This window comes from Meriones unguiculatus, chromosome 6 (genome assembly GCF_030254825.1).
Source record: "Meriones unguiculatus strain TT.TT164.6M chromosome 6, Bangor_MerUng_6.1, whole genome shotgun sequence".
NCBI lineage: Eukaryota > Metazoa > Chordata > Mammalia > Rodentia > Muridae > Meriones > Meriones unguiculatus.
Genome location: NC_083354.1, coordinates 128,069,326 through 128,089,390, shown reverse-complemented (window position 1 = coordinate 128,089,390; position 20,065 = coordinate 128,069,326). Strand labels below are relative to the sequence as shown.

The 20,065-nt window shown below is 39.7% G+C and overlaps 1 protein-coding gene across 1 annotated transcript in view; it reads left to right on the top strand.

The window, feature by feature from the left end:
- Positions 1 to 20,065, top strand: part of Lrrc69 (leucine rich repeat containing 69) — an 89,287-nt gene that overhangs the window by 25,137 nt on the left and 44,085 nt on the right. Inside the window, exons 4-5 of the mRNA XM_021655705.2 lie at positions 1,218 to 1,413; positions 4,497 to 4,568. Coding sequence (XP_021511380.2) covers positions 1,218 to 1,413; positions 4,497 to 4,568 — 268 coding nt within the window. The remainder of the gene's footprint in view (positions 1 to 1,217; positions 1,414 to 4,496; positions 4,569 to 20,065) is intronic.

Sequence of the window (20,065 nt, the reverse complement as noted above, 5' to 3'; positions counted from 1 at the left end):
TCCTTCTGATTCTAGTCTATCAGGTCTCGTCAGGACTGGCTGCCTTGTCCTCCTCTGTGGCCTGGTAAGGCTGCTTCTCCCTCAGGGGGAGGTGATCAAAGAGCAGGCCAATCAGTTCATGTCAGAGATAGTCTAATTTTAGTGTTTTAGAAGTTTTAAAATATGGGTCTATTTTTGAAGGGGCCAGAGTTTTTTTGTTTGTTTTGTTGTTTGTTTGTTTTTTGTTTTGAGACAGGGTTTCTCTATGTGTAGCTGGCTGTTCTGGATTCTCTTTGTAGATCAGGCTGGCTTTGAACTTACAGAGATCACCTGCCACTGCCTCTGGAGTGCTGGGGTTAAGGGTGTGTGCTACCATCCTCCAATAGGGGCCAGAGTTTTAAATCATGAGCAATCTCATGGCTAAACGGTTACTAACAATATTTTATTAACTTACAGTGAATTATGTTTGATTTTAGATTTCTTTCAAACAACATTTGGTTTTCTTGTTTTTCTCCCTGACCTTTTCCCTATTTTTTGTCCTCTCACATGCCTTTCCACCCCAGTACATTTTCTGTCTTCACTCTCTGCCTCTTCCCAATGTCTCCTTTTACTGTGATGTGCAAAAGGGCAGAATTTGTGGCCTATCATCTTTTCATCTTCTGTATTACAGCTCTTTGCTGCCACTCTTTTTGTACTATATTTTTCCTACCTCTGTGCTTAGACCTGTATCTATTTATAGCATGTATAGTTATGCATATGTCCTCCCTCGTCCTCAAGCTTTCTTTCTCATATGGCCAATATGCATTTATAAGGAATGAATATAGAATTCTCTCTCTCTTTCCCTTTTATTTTATTGTTGTTGTTGAGACAGGGTCTTGCTATGTGGCCTTGGCTTACCTGGAATTCACTATGTGGACCAGGCAGTCCTCAAATTAATAGGGGTCCATTTGCCTCTGCCTCCCAGGGTTATGATTACAGGCATGTACCACCATAGTTGGCAGAATTCCCTTTTCCTTAAATCTAGATATTGTGTAACTCTCTCATTGTAAATTATTTTTGAAAACTAAGTTCCATTAAAGACCTTTCATGAGCAAGAGTCACAGTAGTTTCAAACATTTGACACAGTAAGATTCAAAGGGACTCTAGGAAAATGAGAAAGAAAGCTAGCGGCACTTGACTAATGGACTGTCTTTGTCTGATGGGTTTGAGTCACATACTTTGCCTGTTTGTTGTTTTAGGTTAAAGAAACTTACCCGCCTAAGCCTCAACCATAACCAGCTCACCACTATCCCTGAAGAGCTCTTTTCCCTCAGGCATCTTTCTGAACTGCATCTCAACTATAATCAGCTCATGTGCATCCCTGAAGAGATTAAGTTGTTACGGAATCTCCAGCAGCTTTCTGTGGTCAGGAACAACCTTGAAGGTTTGCCAGAGGTAAAGAAAAAAGGGCTGCACGTTTTTGTTATCCTTCTGTTGGAGAAAAGCTCGTTCAACATGATGGGAGGCGGTTCTGAGCTAGACTTTATCTTTCTCTTTGGCCTCCAGTATACATGATAAAGAACTTCAACATTCATTTGTTTTCAGAAAGAAAAAGGTGTGAATCACTAATACATTATGAATCTTGTGTATGTCTATATGTGTGTATGAATGTGTATTTTCTGTTTATATTTTTTGTCACACTCTCTATGGGCTCTATTTTAATTTTCCTAAAGAGGTATGGGGGACAGGAAAGGAGCCTTATGAGTACAAGATGAACCTAGGACTTCTGGAGTACAGTCTTATCATAAACACTGTGTTTGTGACAGTTAAAATCACAGAATAACCTCTTTGGATTTGAGTTCGTGTACAGATAGGGAAAAGAATGAACAGAAACAGAACGAGGCAGCTTTGAGTATTGCAGAGAAAACTTGAATTTAATTTTAAGAGTGTGCTTTTATGAAACTGATCCAATAGATGGAAGTGAATATTGGGACAATTACTACTTAGGAAATACATTTGAATCCTATACTCAAATATAGATAAATATTTCTTGCTACTGCGGAAATAGGGCTGAGAGGTCTGCGAGCCAGTCATAATGACACCAGCATTTAAAAGTCAACCAAGAATTTCATAGAAGGCCTGCCATTTAGAAACCGGAGTGAGAATGGTAGCATGTGGACTAAAGTATCACTTCCCAGAGCATTCCACTAAATGCATATATCCAATGGACAAGTCCGGCGGCCAAGTTTCTTAACTTCATTAAGGTACAGTTTCCTGAGTCAATGCCTTGGCAGTTACCTTGGCCATGGTGGACAAATGAAAGTTGTTAAGAATTTCAGTGTAATTCATGCTTTGCTTAGTCATAGGAATGCTAACCTTTAGCATCGTGCCTACTGTGTAGTTGGATATGTTTGCTTTTCTCTGTCTAGCACCCATTTCTTTTTGTTCTCATACTCATTCTGTGTTATAGTCTTCTAAATTCCCTTCCTGTGTTTGCCTCTGTTAGTTAGTGTTGTCCTGTCCCACTACTCAAGTCATCTAGACAAATGACTAGAATATTCCTTCACACTGGACAGAAGACTCAAGCTAGGTAAATGGGATAAGGTTGATGGATTGATGGGGATAAATGTAGTCTTTCTACTGCTAAACAGGAAGAATAAAGACCCACATCTAGGGGCTGGAGAGATGGCTCAGTGATTCAGAGCACTTGATGCTCTTACAGAGGACCCAGGTTCAATATCTATCACAAACATTATCTATCTATCTATCTATCTATCTATCTATCTATCTATCTATCTATCTATCTATCTATACTAATCTAAAAAAAAGAATTTTTGTGTCCTGATGTCTCTTTTTTTCTTTTGCATTATTTATTTTATCTTATTTTTAATATAATTTTTTATTTATTACAATTTATTCACTTTGTATCCCAGCTCTAGCCCCACCCTTATTCCCTCCCAATCCCACCCTCCCTCCCTCCCTCATCTCCTCTCATGCCTCTTCCCCAGTCCACTGATAGTGGAGGACCTCCTCCCCTTCCATCTGACCCTGGTCTATTAGGTCTCATAAGGACTGTCTTCCATAGTCTTCCTTTGTAGCCTGGTATGACTGCTCCCTGCTCAGGGGGCGGGGGGGGGGTGATCAAAGAGCCAGGTACTGCATTCATGTCAGAGACAGCCCTACTTCCCCTTATTAAGGAGCCCATTTGGAGACTGAGCTGCCATGGGCTACATCTGTGCAGGGATTCTAGGTTATTTCCATGCATGGTCCTTGGTTGGAGTATCAGTCTCAGAAAAGATCCCTGTGCCCAGATTTTTTGGTTCTGTTGCTCTCCTGGAGCTCCAGACCCTTCCAGGTCTTTCTATCTCCCCCTTCTTTTATAAGATTCCCTCCACTCTGCCCAAAGTTTGGCTATGAGTCTTAGCATCTGTTTCGATACCCTGCTGGGTAGAGTCTTTCAGAGGCCCTCTGTGGTAGGGTCCTGTCCTGTTCCTTATTTTCACCTTCTCTGATGTCCCTTTTGTCAGTCCTCTTTGGTCATTTTCTATTGTTTTAACACTTCACTCTTCCTACAGTTGTATCTCAGCCTCAGTGTTCTCTTTATGGAATAATTTCTGTCCAAGCCTACTTCTGGCATTTAAAAAGATGGAAATCTAAAGTACATTCAGTACCACAGACTAATCATCTGCTTCCAGAGATTGCAACTTGTGATAGCATGCAATAAAAGATGGAGACTCCTGGGTATGGCTAAAGAGATATTCCATTTCTTTAGGGAGAAACTCTGTCACCACAGTAATAGTAACATTCAGAAATGTTTCCATGGTACTTGAAGGCATTTAATAAGTTATACTCTCCCTTTTCAACTTAAAACAGTTTTCAAGTTTTAAAACCCTAGTTTTCATTTGCTTGTTAATAGAAGTACTAGAAATAAGATGTCTCATAACAACCATGTGGTTGGTTACTATGGTTACACACAGTTGCACTGACCATGCAGATATAGTCATGGGTTTATTTCTTTTATGAGGAAAGGGCTGTGTTGTCATACTGCTAAGCAAAAGATAGATGTACTATGAATTCTGGTGAAATTATCATTACAGAAAACATTCCAGGATTATAGCTGCCTTCTGTTTCATAGGGTGTCTATTCTAATAATAGGTGGTGTCTAATGGGTGCTCACTGAATATTAGGCTGTTTGAGTTTGGTAACTCAGTTAATACACAACAACAGTCACAAGAGTATATGATTTCTGTTCAGTAGAAAGTGGCAAAATTAAAATACAAAGAGGTACTTAGGAAATCTCCTATGACCACACTTAGTAAGGGGGACAGGTAGGTTTAGACCTATGAAGACTTAACCTAGAATATATTCTGTAGATTTGGAGTGCTCAAAAGAAATAAGGATTCATAGTTCTTGGGCCATCCATAGAGATTTCTTCAGGGAAGACTGTCTTGATGGAGAGACACTTCTGCCAACTCTGAACCAAGTCAATACATAAAATTTTATGTTAAAAACTCTCTTCCATTTGTCTTCTGACACAGGGACTTTGTCATCTTAGAAAACTAAGAATACTGGACATAGCTGGAAATGTTATTCAGACGTTTCCAGATGGCGTAAGTACAGTCAATTTTTATTGTAATTAAAAATCATTTACTGTTGGGAGTAGAAAATATAAGCGGCCCACGAGAGGTGTAGTAGTTGGAACCTCCATTTGTAAAATGTCTCAAAGACTTGCTCTGTTCTGCAATTTCAAAACCCATTCTTTCACATCCTTTTGCTTGTATTCTATGCCTGCTGAGCTTGTTTGAGCTAAATGAACTCTGATGGTTGCCATGAATATTTAATCTATCAGTTATGATTAAATTTTTTTGTTATTACACAATTGCTTTTGGTCACCTGTCATCTTCTTGAAAGACCACTTTCTTGGGCCTAAGATTTTTATCCCATATCGTTAATCCAGAGGGGATCCTTTTGACAGTTGTTTTTAAGCCAGCACCTATGAAAATGCACTTTCCTTTCCATTTGGTAGTGAATTTTGACTTTGTTTATTTCAAATAACAGAGACAGTTCATTTTTGGCAGCTTCTAACTTCGGGAAAAAGATGTTTTTAATAGTGCATTTTTATGTCTAAATGAGCATGCTGGAACATTACAAGCCCAATAATCCAGAAAGTATTCAGTAAATACCCGTGGATCCCTTATTTTTATTCTTTTTGTTTTGTTCTTTTCAAGATAGAGTTTCTCTGTGTAGCCTTGGCTGTCCTAGACTCACTTTGTAGACCAGGCTGGCCTCAAACTCACAGAAATCCCCCTGCTACTGCCTCCCCCAGTGCTGGGATTACAGGAATGTGCTACCATGCCTGGCCATAATTTCTACTCTTGTTGATTTATTCAAAGTGTAATTTTCAGACATTTTCATCTATGAAAAGAATTTTAGACTGAAAGGATGAGATTATGAAATAATGAGTTCAAAATCTGATTTAGGGAAACATGCGATATCGTGCTTGTGGTAAAATGTATATTATACAAGTCTTATGTTTTAAGAGGACATTCTTGACACTGAGTTCTTGATATGGTCCATCACCACCACCTTCCTCCAGAACTTAATTCCCAATTAGATAAATTTCCAATTCTCTTGTTAGAATTCATCACAGCATTTTAAAATAAGGTCTTTCTCGTTCTTTTGGAAACTACCATGTCCTGTTTCCATATGTTCGATTATTTTGTGCACTCCACCAATGTAGAGTTAGCCGACCTTTGTCCCTTTATGACTGGCTTATTATTTTTAGCACAATTTTATTCAAGTTCATCCCTGCCATACAGAGCTGGGTTTCCCTTCCCTATTCTAGGCTGCGTCATAGTCACACATACCACATGCACGGGTACCTTTTGCTTATCCATTGTGCTGTGGATGGACACGGGATGTTTCTGTCTTTTGCTTACTGTGAGCAACGCTGCTCCCAACTTGGTTGTACAAGTTTTTTGTTCACTAAGTTTTAGTTTTCACTTTCAAATTCTCTAGATACGTATTCAGAAGCAGAGCTACTGAATTTATACAGCCCCTTCCTCTATTATTGTCTTCTCTTTACAACTTTCATCTCATCTTCATATCTTTCTTATCTTAACATGACAAAAGCATCTTAAGGGTTTGTCTTGGCTTACAGTTGAGGCTATAGTTCTTTGTGGTGGGAAGTTATGCCACCAGGACGGGCAAGCAGCTGTTCACAAGTTTCCATAGCTGAAGGGTAGTGCTCAGCTCTTTCTTCATGTACTGTGGGACCTAGCCCACAGAATGGTGTTGCCCACTTTCAGAGTGGGGATTCCCACCTCTAGTAACTAAGTGCAAATTAACCCTCACAAAGTTGTCCCCAGACTCACCAGTGTAAGCGATCCCACACAGGCATGCCTTGGAGGTGATTCTAGAGCCCGTCAACTCTTAACCACCACAGTTCACTTTTAAGTTTTTAAGGATTTACTATCCGGTTAAAAATTTACAGTTTCAAATCATAGGAAAGAGTAGATGCTTTCAGTGAACACTTGGTAAAGATTCCAGGATTCTTTTTTTCATACTGTGGGTTTGATTTAACTCAGCACAGTGTGATATGGACCCAACATCCAGAACATTTTTCTAGTGTCACCTCCAACACGGTACCGCTGTGGCACAGACCATGGAAAGGAGTGATTTCCTTTCACCTCTGCATTGATGTTAGAATGCTAACTTTACCATCAAACATATCTTTTATTTTCAACTTAATATTATTTACGAAACGAATAAACCTAGGTAATGTTTCTCAGCTGTGCTCGGCATCCGCCGTGGCATTGCCATTACTTCTCAGTTTTCTGTAAAAACTGACTGCATGTAAAATTTTTTGTTTCAACACCCTTGTTTTCAATATTTTTTTGCACGCCTTTGATACGATCTGTGCCAGATTCACTTTCAGAATAGTCTGTAAACCCTATGAAGTAAGATCATTTCCAAACTCATCTGAGCTTTGTTCCCAATTTTTTTTATTTTTTTTGCCTCAGAATTTTGAAAATGACTTTCTGGCCTTAACTGATGGACTTTTGCAATTTATTGCTGTAAAATCAGCTTTCACATTTGAAAGATGAGGCAAGCTGATGGCACAAATGGCAAATGCTGAGATAACTCACTGACTCTGTAGTATAGTTCTAAGTGTTACAGAGTTCAGCTTCAAAGTAAGGGACATTAACAATATAATGCTATAATATTGTATTATAATAATATAATATATATTAGTATGTGTAATATATAACATAACGATATGATATTATAATACAATACTATGATGAACATTAACAATAATAATCCCCAGGTAGTATAAAATGAAGGGCATTGACTTTGGTTGGAATCATATATACATTAACTTAAATTTCTAAGTTACTTACTAAACTATGATTTCAGAGAACTTGTTTGAGTTGTTCCTTAAAACCACCAACTGCATGAGCATATTAGTTTGGTAAATGATTATTAAACGTCCTAAAGAGAGTGTCAAAACAGTGAAAATTATTTTCACAATGACTTATATCTGAAACGTTTGGTAATACCAAAGTAGTGATTGGTAAAGCAATTATGGTAATCAGTCACTATCTATAGGTGATAACAGGAGGCGTTAACTTTCTGAAGAAAATCTTTTAAAACCTGTTTTTACTATAAAATGGTGAAAAATATGAAAAGTACAAGAGTGAAGTGAAAGACGTGTTTCTGTTATTTTGAAGCACACTCTGAACTCCAATGCTGTAATTATATTCTGTAGATTAAGTTTAAATAGTTTATTTTACTGTCATTCTTTTGAGACAGGGTTTCTCTGTGTAACAGCTCTGGCTGTACTGAAATTTGCTTTGGGGACCAGGCTGGCCTCAAACTCACAGAGATCCACTTGTCTCCTTGTCCAAAGTGCTGGGATTAAAGGCATGTGCCACCATGGCTGTCTACTATCATTCTTTTAAAGATGATCTTCATTTCATCTTTTTGCTGTTTCATGGTCTAATATTTTAAATATGTATTGATGTTTGGCCTGCTTCACATGTTTGTCTGTGTGAAGGTGTCAGATCTTGAAGTTACAGACAGTTGTGAGCTGCCATGTGTGTGCTGGAAATTAATCCTGGTCCTCTGGAAGATCATTTACTATTCATAACAGCTGAGCTTTTTCTCCATCTCCATGGTCAAAAGTTTGGTGTGTAACTTAGTGTATAGTTTTTATTGAGGTAGCTTTTAAATATTTGAAGCTGGTTTTATTTTAGATTTGTTTATTTTATGTATATGAGTGTTTTTTACTGTGTGTCTCTCTGTGGACTCTATATCTGGTGCTTGCAGAGGCCAGAAGAGGGCGTTGGATCCCCTGGAACTGGAGTTATGAGCATCTGTGAGCAGCCTTGTGGGTGCTTGGAATTGATTCTGAGTTCTCTGCCAGAACAACTGCTTTTAACTGCTGAGCCATATTTCCAGTCCCTCACAACCCCAAGATGTTTTAAATCATGAGTTAGCCTACAAATGTATGTTAACTGGAAACCTGATTGGGAGTGGGCACCACCACAGCTAACTGGTCATAGAAATAATTTGGGACTGAGGATGTAGTCCAGTTGGTAGAGCGCTTATTTAGCATGCATGATCAACCTCTATCTATCTATCTATCTATCTATCTATCTATCTATCTATCTATCTATCTATCTATCTATCTATCTATCTATCCACCTATGTATCTGTCTGTCTGTTTTTGAGACAGAGTTTCTCTGTGTGGTTCTGGCTGTCCAGAAACTTGATCTGTAGAGTAGGCTGGCCATGAGCTCACAGATATCCTCCTGCCTCTGCTTTCTGAGTGCTGGGATTAAAGACATGTGCCAGCACCTTCTGGCTTTCTTTTTTTCTATTTTTTAAAGATTTGTGTATTTAATTACTTTGCATCAAGATTGCAGCTCCCTCCTTTCCCTTCTTCCCCTTTATCCTTTCCTCTGTCTCTTTCTCCTAAGAAATGGGGAGCGCTCCCCCCTTCCATGCCAACCTGCCCAGCAAATCAAGTTGCATCAGGTGTGAGCACACCCTCGTCCACTGACGCCAGATAAGTCAGCCCAGTTAGGGTAAAGTGATGCAAAAGCAGGCAACAGAGTCCGAGTCAGAGACAGCCCCCACTCCACTTACTAGGGACCCCACATGGAGATGAAGCTGCCCACCAGCGACATGTACGTACGGTCCTAGGACTCTCTTGGTTGGTGCTTCAGTCTCTCTGAGTCCCCATAAGCCCAGGTTAGTTGACTTTGCTGGTCTGCTTGAGGAGTTCTTGTGTTCTCCAGGTCCCTCTATCCCCCAACCCCCCTCTTCCACAAGACTTCCTGACCTCCACCTAATGTTTGGCTGTCTCAGCATCTGTTTCGATCTTCTGCTGGCTGGAGCCTCTCAGAGGACGGCTATGCTAGGCCCCTGTCGGCAGGCATAGCAGAGTATTGTTAACAGTGTCAGGGGTTGGCTCTCTCCTGTGGTGTGGGTACCAAGTCGGGCCAGATATTGGCTGGCTCTTCCCTCAGTCTGCTTCATCTTTATCCCTGCACACCTTGTAGGCACCTTGTAGGCACCTGGTAGGTAGGGTAAATTTTGGGTTGACGGTATTGTGGGTGGGTGGGTGTCCCCCTTCCTCCACTGTAAGTCCTGCCTGGCTAAGAGATGGCCACTTCAGTCTTCATGTCTCCCACAGCTAGGAGTCTCATCACAAGTCATCCCCACATCATCCAATCCGCAGAATGCTTGATCTCACTAGAAGGGGGAGTAGAATAGTCATGGAAGGGGATGAAGGGAAGGAACTGGGTGGGAGAGAGTGTGGGGAGTGGAACAATGGTGGGGATCCGGTGTGGGGGGGCAGGGGTGGGAGAGGGCTGGGAGACAGACGGGAAACTGATGTGGGGTGCATAGCAGGGACAAGCTGGAGACCTGCAACAGGGTAGGCTCCGGAGAGGCTTTTTTTTTTTCATGCACATAATGCTCTGTCACACCGAAAGGAAGAATCAAATCCCATTACAGATGGTTGTGAGACACCACGTGCTTGCTGTAAATTGAACTGAGGACGTCCGGTAGAGCATTCTTGGTATTGGTCTGTAACAGATCTGACTTTCCTGTGTAAAGAGAGTTCAGCTCAGCTGACCTTTGCTGAGTGTCTCCTCTGGCCACTCCTTCCAAAGAGTCACACTTGAAGACTAGAGGAATTCTCGCCATCAGAGGATTCCCAGCACCCATGTCAGGCAGATCCGATGTCACCGTTTCTGACAGCGTCTGCACTCAAATGTGTGTATATCTCTGCACACATACACATAATTAAAAATAAAAATTGTTTTATTAACCAGTTATTTTATTTGGTGTTTCTGTGTGAGCCCTTAGTGGATGCCCTCTTTCAATTAGGTGGGTCCCTAGGGTCTAACTCGGGTTACCAGGCTTAGCAAGCAAGTGCACTGCTCACCGAGCAGCACACTCTGTTGCTAGCACCCTCAAAATAAAATAAAATAAAAAAAATAAAATAAAATAAAATCTAAAGTTGAATTCTTACCATCATAGTATTCCAGTGAGATTGATGAACAATGATGGGCACTGAATTTCCTATGTGCAATTTGAATTTCATGTTGTGTCTTGGAGAGCAGAAAATTGAGAAATGCAGACATTTAAAAATAAGACCATTGAAGATGTGGGCATTAGCTTGGAAAGGAAAGGGGGCCGGGTAGGTAGTGATTCATTATGACTTCAAAATATGAAGGGAAAAGTGGCCAGATGCATTGAAAACTTCGGAGAAGGGGGAAGGAAGATTGTTGCTGTTATTTGCTACTGAGAACTTTGGCTAAGGTATCAGTGGGATTCAAGAAAAGTCAGAGTGAGCAGTCTCTCCATATTTTAAAAGAAATAGAAAGTTCAGTCTTTAAAGCAGTTGTGGCTTGTTTCAACAGGGAGAGAAGTAAATCCCTGAGATTTTTTTTACTTCCTCTGAAATAATGTTAAAAGACTTTTTTTTTTTTTTTTTTGTGCATCTCTTTTCTTTAGCTCTTCTTGCCCAAAACTGAAGTGATTTGAAATACAAGTAGGCCTAACAAAAGTGGCAAATGGCTTTTCTTTCTTTTTAGTTTTTCAAGACAGGGTTTCTCTGTATAACAGCCCTGGCCATCCTCGCTCTGTAGACCAGGCTGGCCTTGAACTCACAGAGATCTGCCTGCCTCTGTCCAGTGCTGGGATCAAAGGTATGCGCCACCATGCCCAGCTGGCAAAAAGTTTTCATATCCATCAGCAGAAAGCATCATGAGGTCTGTCTTCAGTGTGAAATTTAGGACAGAATCTCATCTGTTGCACATTGTAGAGATGACAGGAAGCTTCATATTTTATCAGCACTCTTGTCAGACTCTGTTAGTGATCTTTTTTACTCATCTGAAATATTGTGGCATTTCTGATCTAGACATAATACAAGAAGTTATCTCTCTGCATCAATATTTTATAGTTATTTAGTAATTTACAAGTTTCTGAAGCAATTTTTGACATAGTAAAAATCTCTTTGATGCTGCACAATCCCCTAGAGAAGCAGGCTGGATATCAGAATAAACATATTGGGACACCAGAGAAGGAATTAGCTAGCAGAAGCTGTCCTCCAACTTGAGCACACAGTAGAAGCCTTGGGAAAGCTTGTTAAAACCCAGCACGCTGGGCTCCGCTCCCAGAGTTTCTGAGTCAGATGGCTGTGGGGCCCAAGAATGTGCATTCCTATTAAGTTCTCAGGTGATGCTGATGCTGCAAGTGTGGGCATCACAGTTGGAGAGCCACAGGGCAGAGTTACAGCACATCGTGGGTCTAGACACGGCACTAGACTTTGCTAAAAGCTCAGCCTCCACCCGTCTTAGCACACAGGCTCCGAAAAATCTGCTCCTTGTCTTAGCAGTGATAAGCAGGGGTTGTTCCTGTTCTGTTTCTTTTTTCTTACACCGGGAGTTCAGATTCTGAGAATTTCACTATGTCCTTGAGTCAAGTGATACTGGAGGAGCCCTCTGAACAGAGCAGTCCCTGTGTGTTCTGGTATGTGAACCAAAAAATAGTGTGAGATTTATATGCTGGCCAGTAGAATTAACCTGATTCCCCTCAGCTACATTGTAAATGTATGAGGTACTTATCTGTCAGTGACGAAAAGGACAGCTATTATTATTATTTTTTTTACCTAATCTAAAATAGGCTGTGTGTTTTAGCATGACAATTGAACACTAATTATTTTGGAGAATCTTTGAGAAGCCTGAATCCTTACCATTTTTTTTCAATTCCATAGGAGTTTTATCTTAATAAAAAATACCATTTACATTAATTGGATGCAGTTTGGACATGGAAAATTTATCTGAAAGATTTATATGGATATGTGAGACAGTGATACGGTAGGAGTACACCCCCAGGAAATGCGTAGGAAGATGCCGTCACGGCCGGTCCTGTCCGCAGTTGCTGCTTGCCTTCAGTTTCAAACTCTTGACATGATGTTCATTCAGATCTGTGTCTTACAGACACAGACCGTGTCAGAGGTAGTGATTTTCGGTATTTGTATTTTCCCAAGGTTTGAGTGCATGTGTGTGTGTGTGTGTGTGTGTGTAGCGGTGAGAGAGAGTGGGGAAAGAGAAGTGCTGTAGGCTATAGCAATGTCATGAGAAAAATGATGCTTGGACAATTTAAGGGAAATATGTCATCATTACTTTCCCATTTTATCAATGCTCTTTGGTTTTCTTCAAGAATTCTTTAGAGTTATAAATCAAACTTGGGGATGGTCAAAGCATTTCCTCTTTTACAGTATAAAAAAAAAACAGAATATGAAAGTACCTATTTTCCCAGAAACACAATCATGTAAAGAGTGAAGAGGTTTGAATCTAGTGTTCCCAAACAATTTTTCCCCCTTAGCTTAACAGTTATGCCCTTGGGAACCATAGCATGTTAACTCTGTTTTTTTTTTTTTTTTTTTTTTTTTACCCTTTTTTTAATTTTATTTTTTCTTATCAGTTACATTTTATTAACTGTATCCCAGCCGTGTCCCGATCCCTCATTCCCTCCCAGCCCCTCCCTCCCTCATCTCCACTGTGCCCCTTTCCAAGTCCACTGATGGGGGGGACCTCCTCCGCATTCATCTGATCCTATTTTATCAGGTATCTTCAGGACTGGCTGCAAAGTCCTCCTCTGTGGCCTAACAGGACTGCTCCTCCCTTGGGGGGTGGGGAGGCCAAAGAGCCAGTCATTGAGTTCCTGTTAGAAATAGTCCTTGTTCCCCTCACTTTGGGAAACCAATTGGTTACTGAGCTACCACAGGCTACATCTGAGCAGAGGTTCTAGGTTATATCCATACATGGTCCTTGGTTGAATGTCAGTCTCAGAAAAGACCCTGTGCCCGGATATATTTGGTCCTTGTGGAGCTCCTATCTGAAAGACTCTAACTATCAGTGTTTTCAAAGCAAAGACTCATGACCAAACCTTTGGCAGAGTACAGGAAATCATAAGAAAGATTGGGAGTTAGTCTGATACAGAAAGCATGTTAACTCTTAATATTTATCTTTCTTCTCTGTGCATTGGTGGTATTAATAACTGTATCGCAACATTCTTTGGAAAGTGCCTGGCATACAATTGGTGGTCAGCAAAACCAGAAACACTGAATAATTGAGATGCTATCTCATCCTGTATTTAGGGATGTGTTTGCAGACTTCGAAAACGATACGATTAGGCACTGGGCTGTAGCTCTGTGACAGAGGGCTCACCTAACAAATCCAAGGCCCTAGCTTCAAGCATCAGTAGCACAGACAACAATAAAAACTCCAATGGTCCCAGTTTGTATCCACCAGGGCCTTCACTGATCTGTTTCCAAGGGGCATAAACTGCATAAATGCAGCACATCTCCACGACTGATGCCTCAATAGCTATTTTCTCTGAAGATGTGTTTGCCTTCTTCTGCTCTAATTCAGCTGTGGAATAAAATAGGAGCAATCAACTATGTCTCTGGAGGATCTGCATTCTCAGGATCTTTAACTTTAGTTCTGTTTGTTTCTGTATGCCACTTTCCAGCCTCCGGTAGAACACCAGCTTTCTAATTGCAAGACTGCCTCTCTGAATAGAGTCCTGTGAACCTGAACTCCATTTCCTTAGGCCCTTCTCAGACTGTTGGCAACTCTTTGTCTTGACATCATTTTCTGTTTTAAGAAGTGACTTCTCTAGGCACTGCCAATGCTGACTGGTTTTGATCTGTTCTAGTCTGAGAAAAGCTTGCTGTGTTGTCCTGGATCCCGGATTCTGGCTTGATTGCTAGATGGTGTATACTATTTCTAATCTTTACTTGATGCTTGTCTGGTTCATGAAGCCTAAATGTTTCATGAATGCTTCCAAAGCCCTTAGTCATTTTATACTTTTGTGATTATACAAAGTAAAGAAAACCATGTTACTAATTAATGCATTTGTATATGTGTGTGCACGTGTGTGCATTTGTATACCTGTGCATGTATGTGTGTAGAGGCTAGAGGTGGAAGTCAGACATCTTCCATACTTACATATTGAGTCAAGGTGTTTCATTTGAGCCTAGGGTTCACACACAATTTGGCCCTGGTCTTCACCTCCTCCATGTTGGAATTATAGGTGTGCGTAAGTGCTGGGGAGCCTAACTCTGGTTCTTATTCTTATGCTACATGCTCTTTACCTGCTGGGCCATCTTTAACACCCCCTCCTTTTTGGTTTTTAATAACTTATTTCAAAATGAGCTTACATACCTTCACTAGAGTAATTTCCATGTATGACCAGTTATAAACAAATCTGTTAATGCACATACATATATTCTTAAGAAGAACATTTAATTTTAGTTTATAAGTTTATATGGAACTGTGACATGGAATGGATGGGGAATGACTATTACATTACAAATATTACCATGTCCATGATCAAAGATGCCTTTTAAAAGCAGCCTAAAAAACAACTGTTATGGGGAAAAAAAAACAACACTTATTCAGAAAGCGAAATTTCAGTGTTTGCCTCATATTCAAACTCCTATCTAAAGCTTAAAAACTTTGAAAAAAATGATTTAGAAGGTAAACATAGTATGTAAAAAATATGCCAGGAAATATTAAAAAGCTGTGGTCAAGAATGCCTTCAAATATGTTCAAATATGTTGCATTGAAGTGTCCAGTTTCCTCTGTGCTGGGAGACACTCCAGCCATGCGCCTTGTCCTCTTGCTATCCAACTTTAGGAATCCATTTTGTATTTGGCCTCCATAGTGAGAGCATCTATCTGTCTATCTATCTATCTATCTATCTATCTATCTATCTATCTATCTATCTATCTATCTATCTATGTCCCTCAAATATTAAAGAAATTTATATCCTGTCCTTGAATCTTTTTAAATGCCTTTCTGAAATTTGACCTTGATTTGAAAATAAATTATTTTTCTTCAGTTGTCAGTGCTCCTTCCCACGGCTGAATTTATGAGGAGATATACATTTAGAACAACATTCTGTGACCTTTAATAGAACCGGGACACGAGCCAATGCTTCACTAATACAAAGCCCTCGTGGGATCTGGTTTTATGCGAGTGACGTAAGCATCGCTGACATGGACTAGTGAGCTCCAAAGCTGGCCTGGATGCCTTCCTGCCTCTGCTTTTATGAGGCTGAGCTAATGTTCGGCTATTTCTTTTGTGGGGGCAGGAGAAGAGGAGTGTGCTGAATTACATGCTGTCGCTTCTTTTCTATTCCAATTCCAAAATTTCATGAGATAGCCTTTTTTGAGATGAAAGCAGAGAGAAAATTTATAAAACAGCACTCTGGAGGCAATGACCATTTTGTTTAAAACTCAAGTTTAAAAATTGAGTGCCCAATTAAGTTTGATGGTATAGCTGTTTTTCCTCTACTTCTCTACTTTGCTAAAATTAATATCTGAGTCTGTCTTTTTATATTTTTATGCGTTTTTTTAGAACAGTTTTTTTTTTTTTTCTTTTTTAAAGACAGGCTGGTACTGAATGACTGTAAAATTTCCATTCTGTGAAAGGATCCTGTTCCATGGGACATGGTTCTTGGAGGACCATGCTTATCTACCACTAGTTAAACACGTCAGAATTTGAGTTTTCTCACTAGATTGTAATGACTCCAGAGAATAAAAAGATGTCTCGCTTATCTTCAAATTGAAGATGCCAAAATTGAAACAATTATCTCCTCATTGAGGCAAGAGGACAGGGTCATCTACTCAGAAAATCAGAGCTTTTTCTCTTTTTCTTCCCCTTCCTCCTCCTCTTTCTCCATCTTTTTTTCCCCCTCTTGCTGTGAAAGTTTGACAATTGAAAATCAGAGTCAGTATGTTTTAGAGACTAACCTGGTCAGAAATAAGAACTATTTTAAAGGCTCTGGGAACCGAGGTGCACAGCTCAGTTGTAGAGTGTTTTCCTCACATTTATATGTCTCTGGGTATGGTCCCCAGCATAGCATAAAATAAGGGAAAATTCCTCTAAAAAATGGCTCTGGAGCTGGGTGCAGTGGCATCTACCTGTGATCCCAGCACCAGGGGAGGCAGTGGGAGCAGATCTCTGTGAGTTTGAGGCTAGCCTGGTCTACAAAGCGAGTCCAGGATAGCCAAGGTTATGCAAGAAACCCTGTCTTGAAAAACAAACAAACAAACAAACAAACAAACAAAAACAAACAAACAAGGGTCTTGTTTAAATCCAGTAAATGGCTTTCCTTAAACCTTATTATTCTTCCTTTGCTGATGAGAGTTCTCTACTTGTCTGCCTGTATCTCCTCAAGAACATTTGTGTCATTAGATACAAGCCCATTTGGTCTATTCAATGATGTATTTCTAACACCTCAAACAGTACCTGGCACACAGTAGACCATAAAGCCCAGCTGGATGGAGACAATTTTGTTTGCACAAACAGAGGAATGGCGCTGTTGGTGATCCGGGATAGAGGCCAGAGACACGACTAAACATTTTGTGGAACATCAGGCAGGTCCCCAAAGTGTTACCTGGCCTCAATGTCCGTGCTGAAGTTGAGAAGCCCCGGTTGAAGGGATTTCTTACTTATTAATTTCAGTCTTTCTAGTTTTCATCCTAGAAATTAGTAACTCTATGTATTATAAACTGTATGACTGTCGCATAGATTTCAGATGACGATGGCTCAAGTTCTCATGTTTCATTCCGTGTGCACATAGCCGTAAAGCTTGATTTTTCTGCTGTTCCTTCCACTCTGGTAGTTTCGTTTCAGTTCATGTTGGCGTGATATGCTTGTTTTCATTTCTTTCAACCTTTATATAGTTGTAGAGTTTAGATACATATTACAGACACTCTAGGAATTCATTTAAAAAACATCCAATATAAACACCTGTGTCCTTGAGTTGTAGCTTTTACTTTTTCTTGACGTATTGCTGAATTAAGTGGGGATAAGTGAGCATCTTCCGATGGATTTCTGTGCCTACCTCTTCTGAGCTCCTTTCCTACTTTTCTTCTTTTGTTTAGGTCTAGAGAGTTTTTTTCTTTTTTTAAAAAAATCATTCATTTATTCATTTATTTAATGTTCATTAGTGTTTTGCCTGTGTTATATTTGTGTGAGGGTGTCAGTTACAGACAGTTGCGAGTTGCCGTGTGGGTGCTGGGAATTGAACTCAGGTCTTCTGGAAGAGCAGCCAGTGCTCGTAACCTCTAAGCCATCTCTCCAGCCCAAATCTGGAGATTTTTGTAAGTTTAATAATAAAGTTTATACAATTTTGCTGTTTTAATTGACTAAACATTAAAACTTTGCCTTATGAGGATTCTTAATTCACATTTCTAGGGAGTGCGAGAGCATCAGATTCATTTTCCCATGCTCACTTCAGAATGTTTGCTGAGTACCGTAACTGTCTCCGTACCACCAAGGCTTTACTACTGTGTTACACATGTAGATGATTCCTTCTGATCGATCCTTTTCATTGCTACCATTTCTTCTCTTATCTCTTATCTTTGAAAGGAAAGTTATTAACTCCAGCTCAGAGCATCTTCTTGCCTTTCCTTAGTGATGAGTTTATTACTCCAGTTTTAACTTAAATCCTCTACTTAGTCTAGCAGAAAGTTTGGCCCTGAGTCTCAGCATCTGCTTTGATCCCCCGGTTGGGTGGATCCTTTCAGAGGACCCTGTATAGTAGGCTCCCACCCTATTTCCTCTCTTCCACCACTTCTGCTGTCTATCTTGTTTGCTGCTCTGAATGTGATTTAAGCATTCTCCCTAGGGTCCTCCTTAGTGTTTAGCTTCTTTAGGTCTGAAGATGGCTGCATACTGTTTTGTTTTTTTTTTTTTTTTTTGTCAAGTTGACATAAGCTGTAGTCAACTAGAAAGAGAAAATGTCAGTTGAGAAATTATCCCCCATCAAAAAGTTTGCATGGCGGGAGATGGTGGCACATGACTTTAATGCCAGCATTCAGGAGGCAAAGGTAGGTGGGTCTCTATGAGTTTGAGGCCAGCATGGTCTACAGAATGAGTTCCAGGACAGTCAGCACTACACAGAAAGATCCTGTCTTAAAGAACAAAAACAAAACCAAAAAGAAAAAAAGAAAGTTCACAAACTAGTAATTATAACTAGGTTGATGTAAATTTAACTATTTCTGGAAAAACTTTTTTCATCGAGGATTATTTGAAAAATATAGATAAATGAAGAATAAAAATAAAATTACCTGTCATCTGAGCAGCATGATGGAGCAGGATCTATGCCATCAACACAGTGCTTTAAATTTTTTACTATTCCTTCAGTTAAAAAACATGTTACCATAAACCATTGTTTTACAGCAAACATTCACAGGCAGGCATGAAATTTTCACAGGTCATGTGTATTATTAGAATTAGTCATATATATTGCTGTATTAATACATATATGCTTTAAAATATACATTTCATTTAAAAAGTAAACATTTTCTCCTGATTAAATTTTCTATATTATTGTTTATGATATATGTGAAGTATTTATGTGTGCAGAAAATTAAAAAATTTCCAAGTTTTTGACATGTGAGGTATTTCGGACTATTACTTAATGAGAATATTTTCACTTATTCTTGTGCAGTTTATCTTTGTACATATTATTTTCTAGTGCCCTACAAAGTCTTCTGGGTGTAATAATTCTTGAATTAAAAATTGTGCACAGTTTCACATAGTAATCATTGTTCTATTCTGTTTTCTCTGGTATGAATTTTTCTGTTTTCTCTAATGGTGTTGCCATTCAGTGATCATCAGGCAACTTCATTTAAGTTTTTATTTTTATTTTTTAATTTGGGGCACTTGAGATTTTCTATAAAATTGGCAGATTTCTCTTTTTCAACCTACTGTGTAGGAGAGGACTAAATTTTTACTCAAAATAAAATATGCTAAATTCTGATTCTTCCCCAAGGTTGTCAGCCACTGGGGCAAAGGCAAGTCCTTTTCTTCCTGTTCAGACACAGTTTTGGCTAGGCTATGAAGGCTCTGAAAGTTTGGGGGTCAGGGAAAGAAAGGGAGGTGCTGGGAGGTGGAGAGTACTACGGGGTGCGGTGTGGGTCCTTAATTCCACCGTTCTGCCTCTCTTGAGCATGCGTCGGTGAAACTATCCACCGTGTCTCCATTCCCTTCTATGAGGGTTCTACTGCCTCTCTGGGTTGGATTTCTTCAGCTGATTTTGCATGATCGGTCTTCCCCTACCTTCCATATTCATTTTGATTGATACTTTGTTCTTCGCACGAGTGTCCACACATGATTTCTATTCTTGTGAAAATTTCTCTGTCTTTCAGCGGCCCTTTATTGACTGTTATTTATCATGGAATCATGCCTAGGGTTTGTAAGAGGGAGGTAGGCTACTGAACGTGCTCAGCGCTCCCATTTCGAAACGGGAAGCACCTTTTACTCACACATTGAAATGTAGGAAATGACTTTCAGTTCTGTCTGGTGGAGATGAATTAGTTAAGTCAATGCTTATAATCTGTTCAACCTGCCTCAACAGAACACCTCTTGTGAATGATTTGTAAACAACAGAAAGTGTTTATAAATTTAAGATAGCCTGGATCAAGTTACCAACGGATTTGGAATCTATTGAGGACTCACTGTTCTTTTCAGACGATGCTGTCTAGAATGGTCCTTATGTTGTAAAA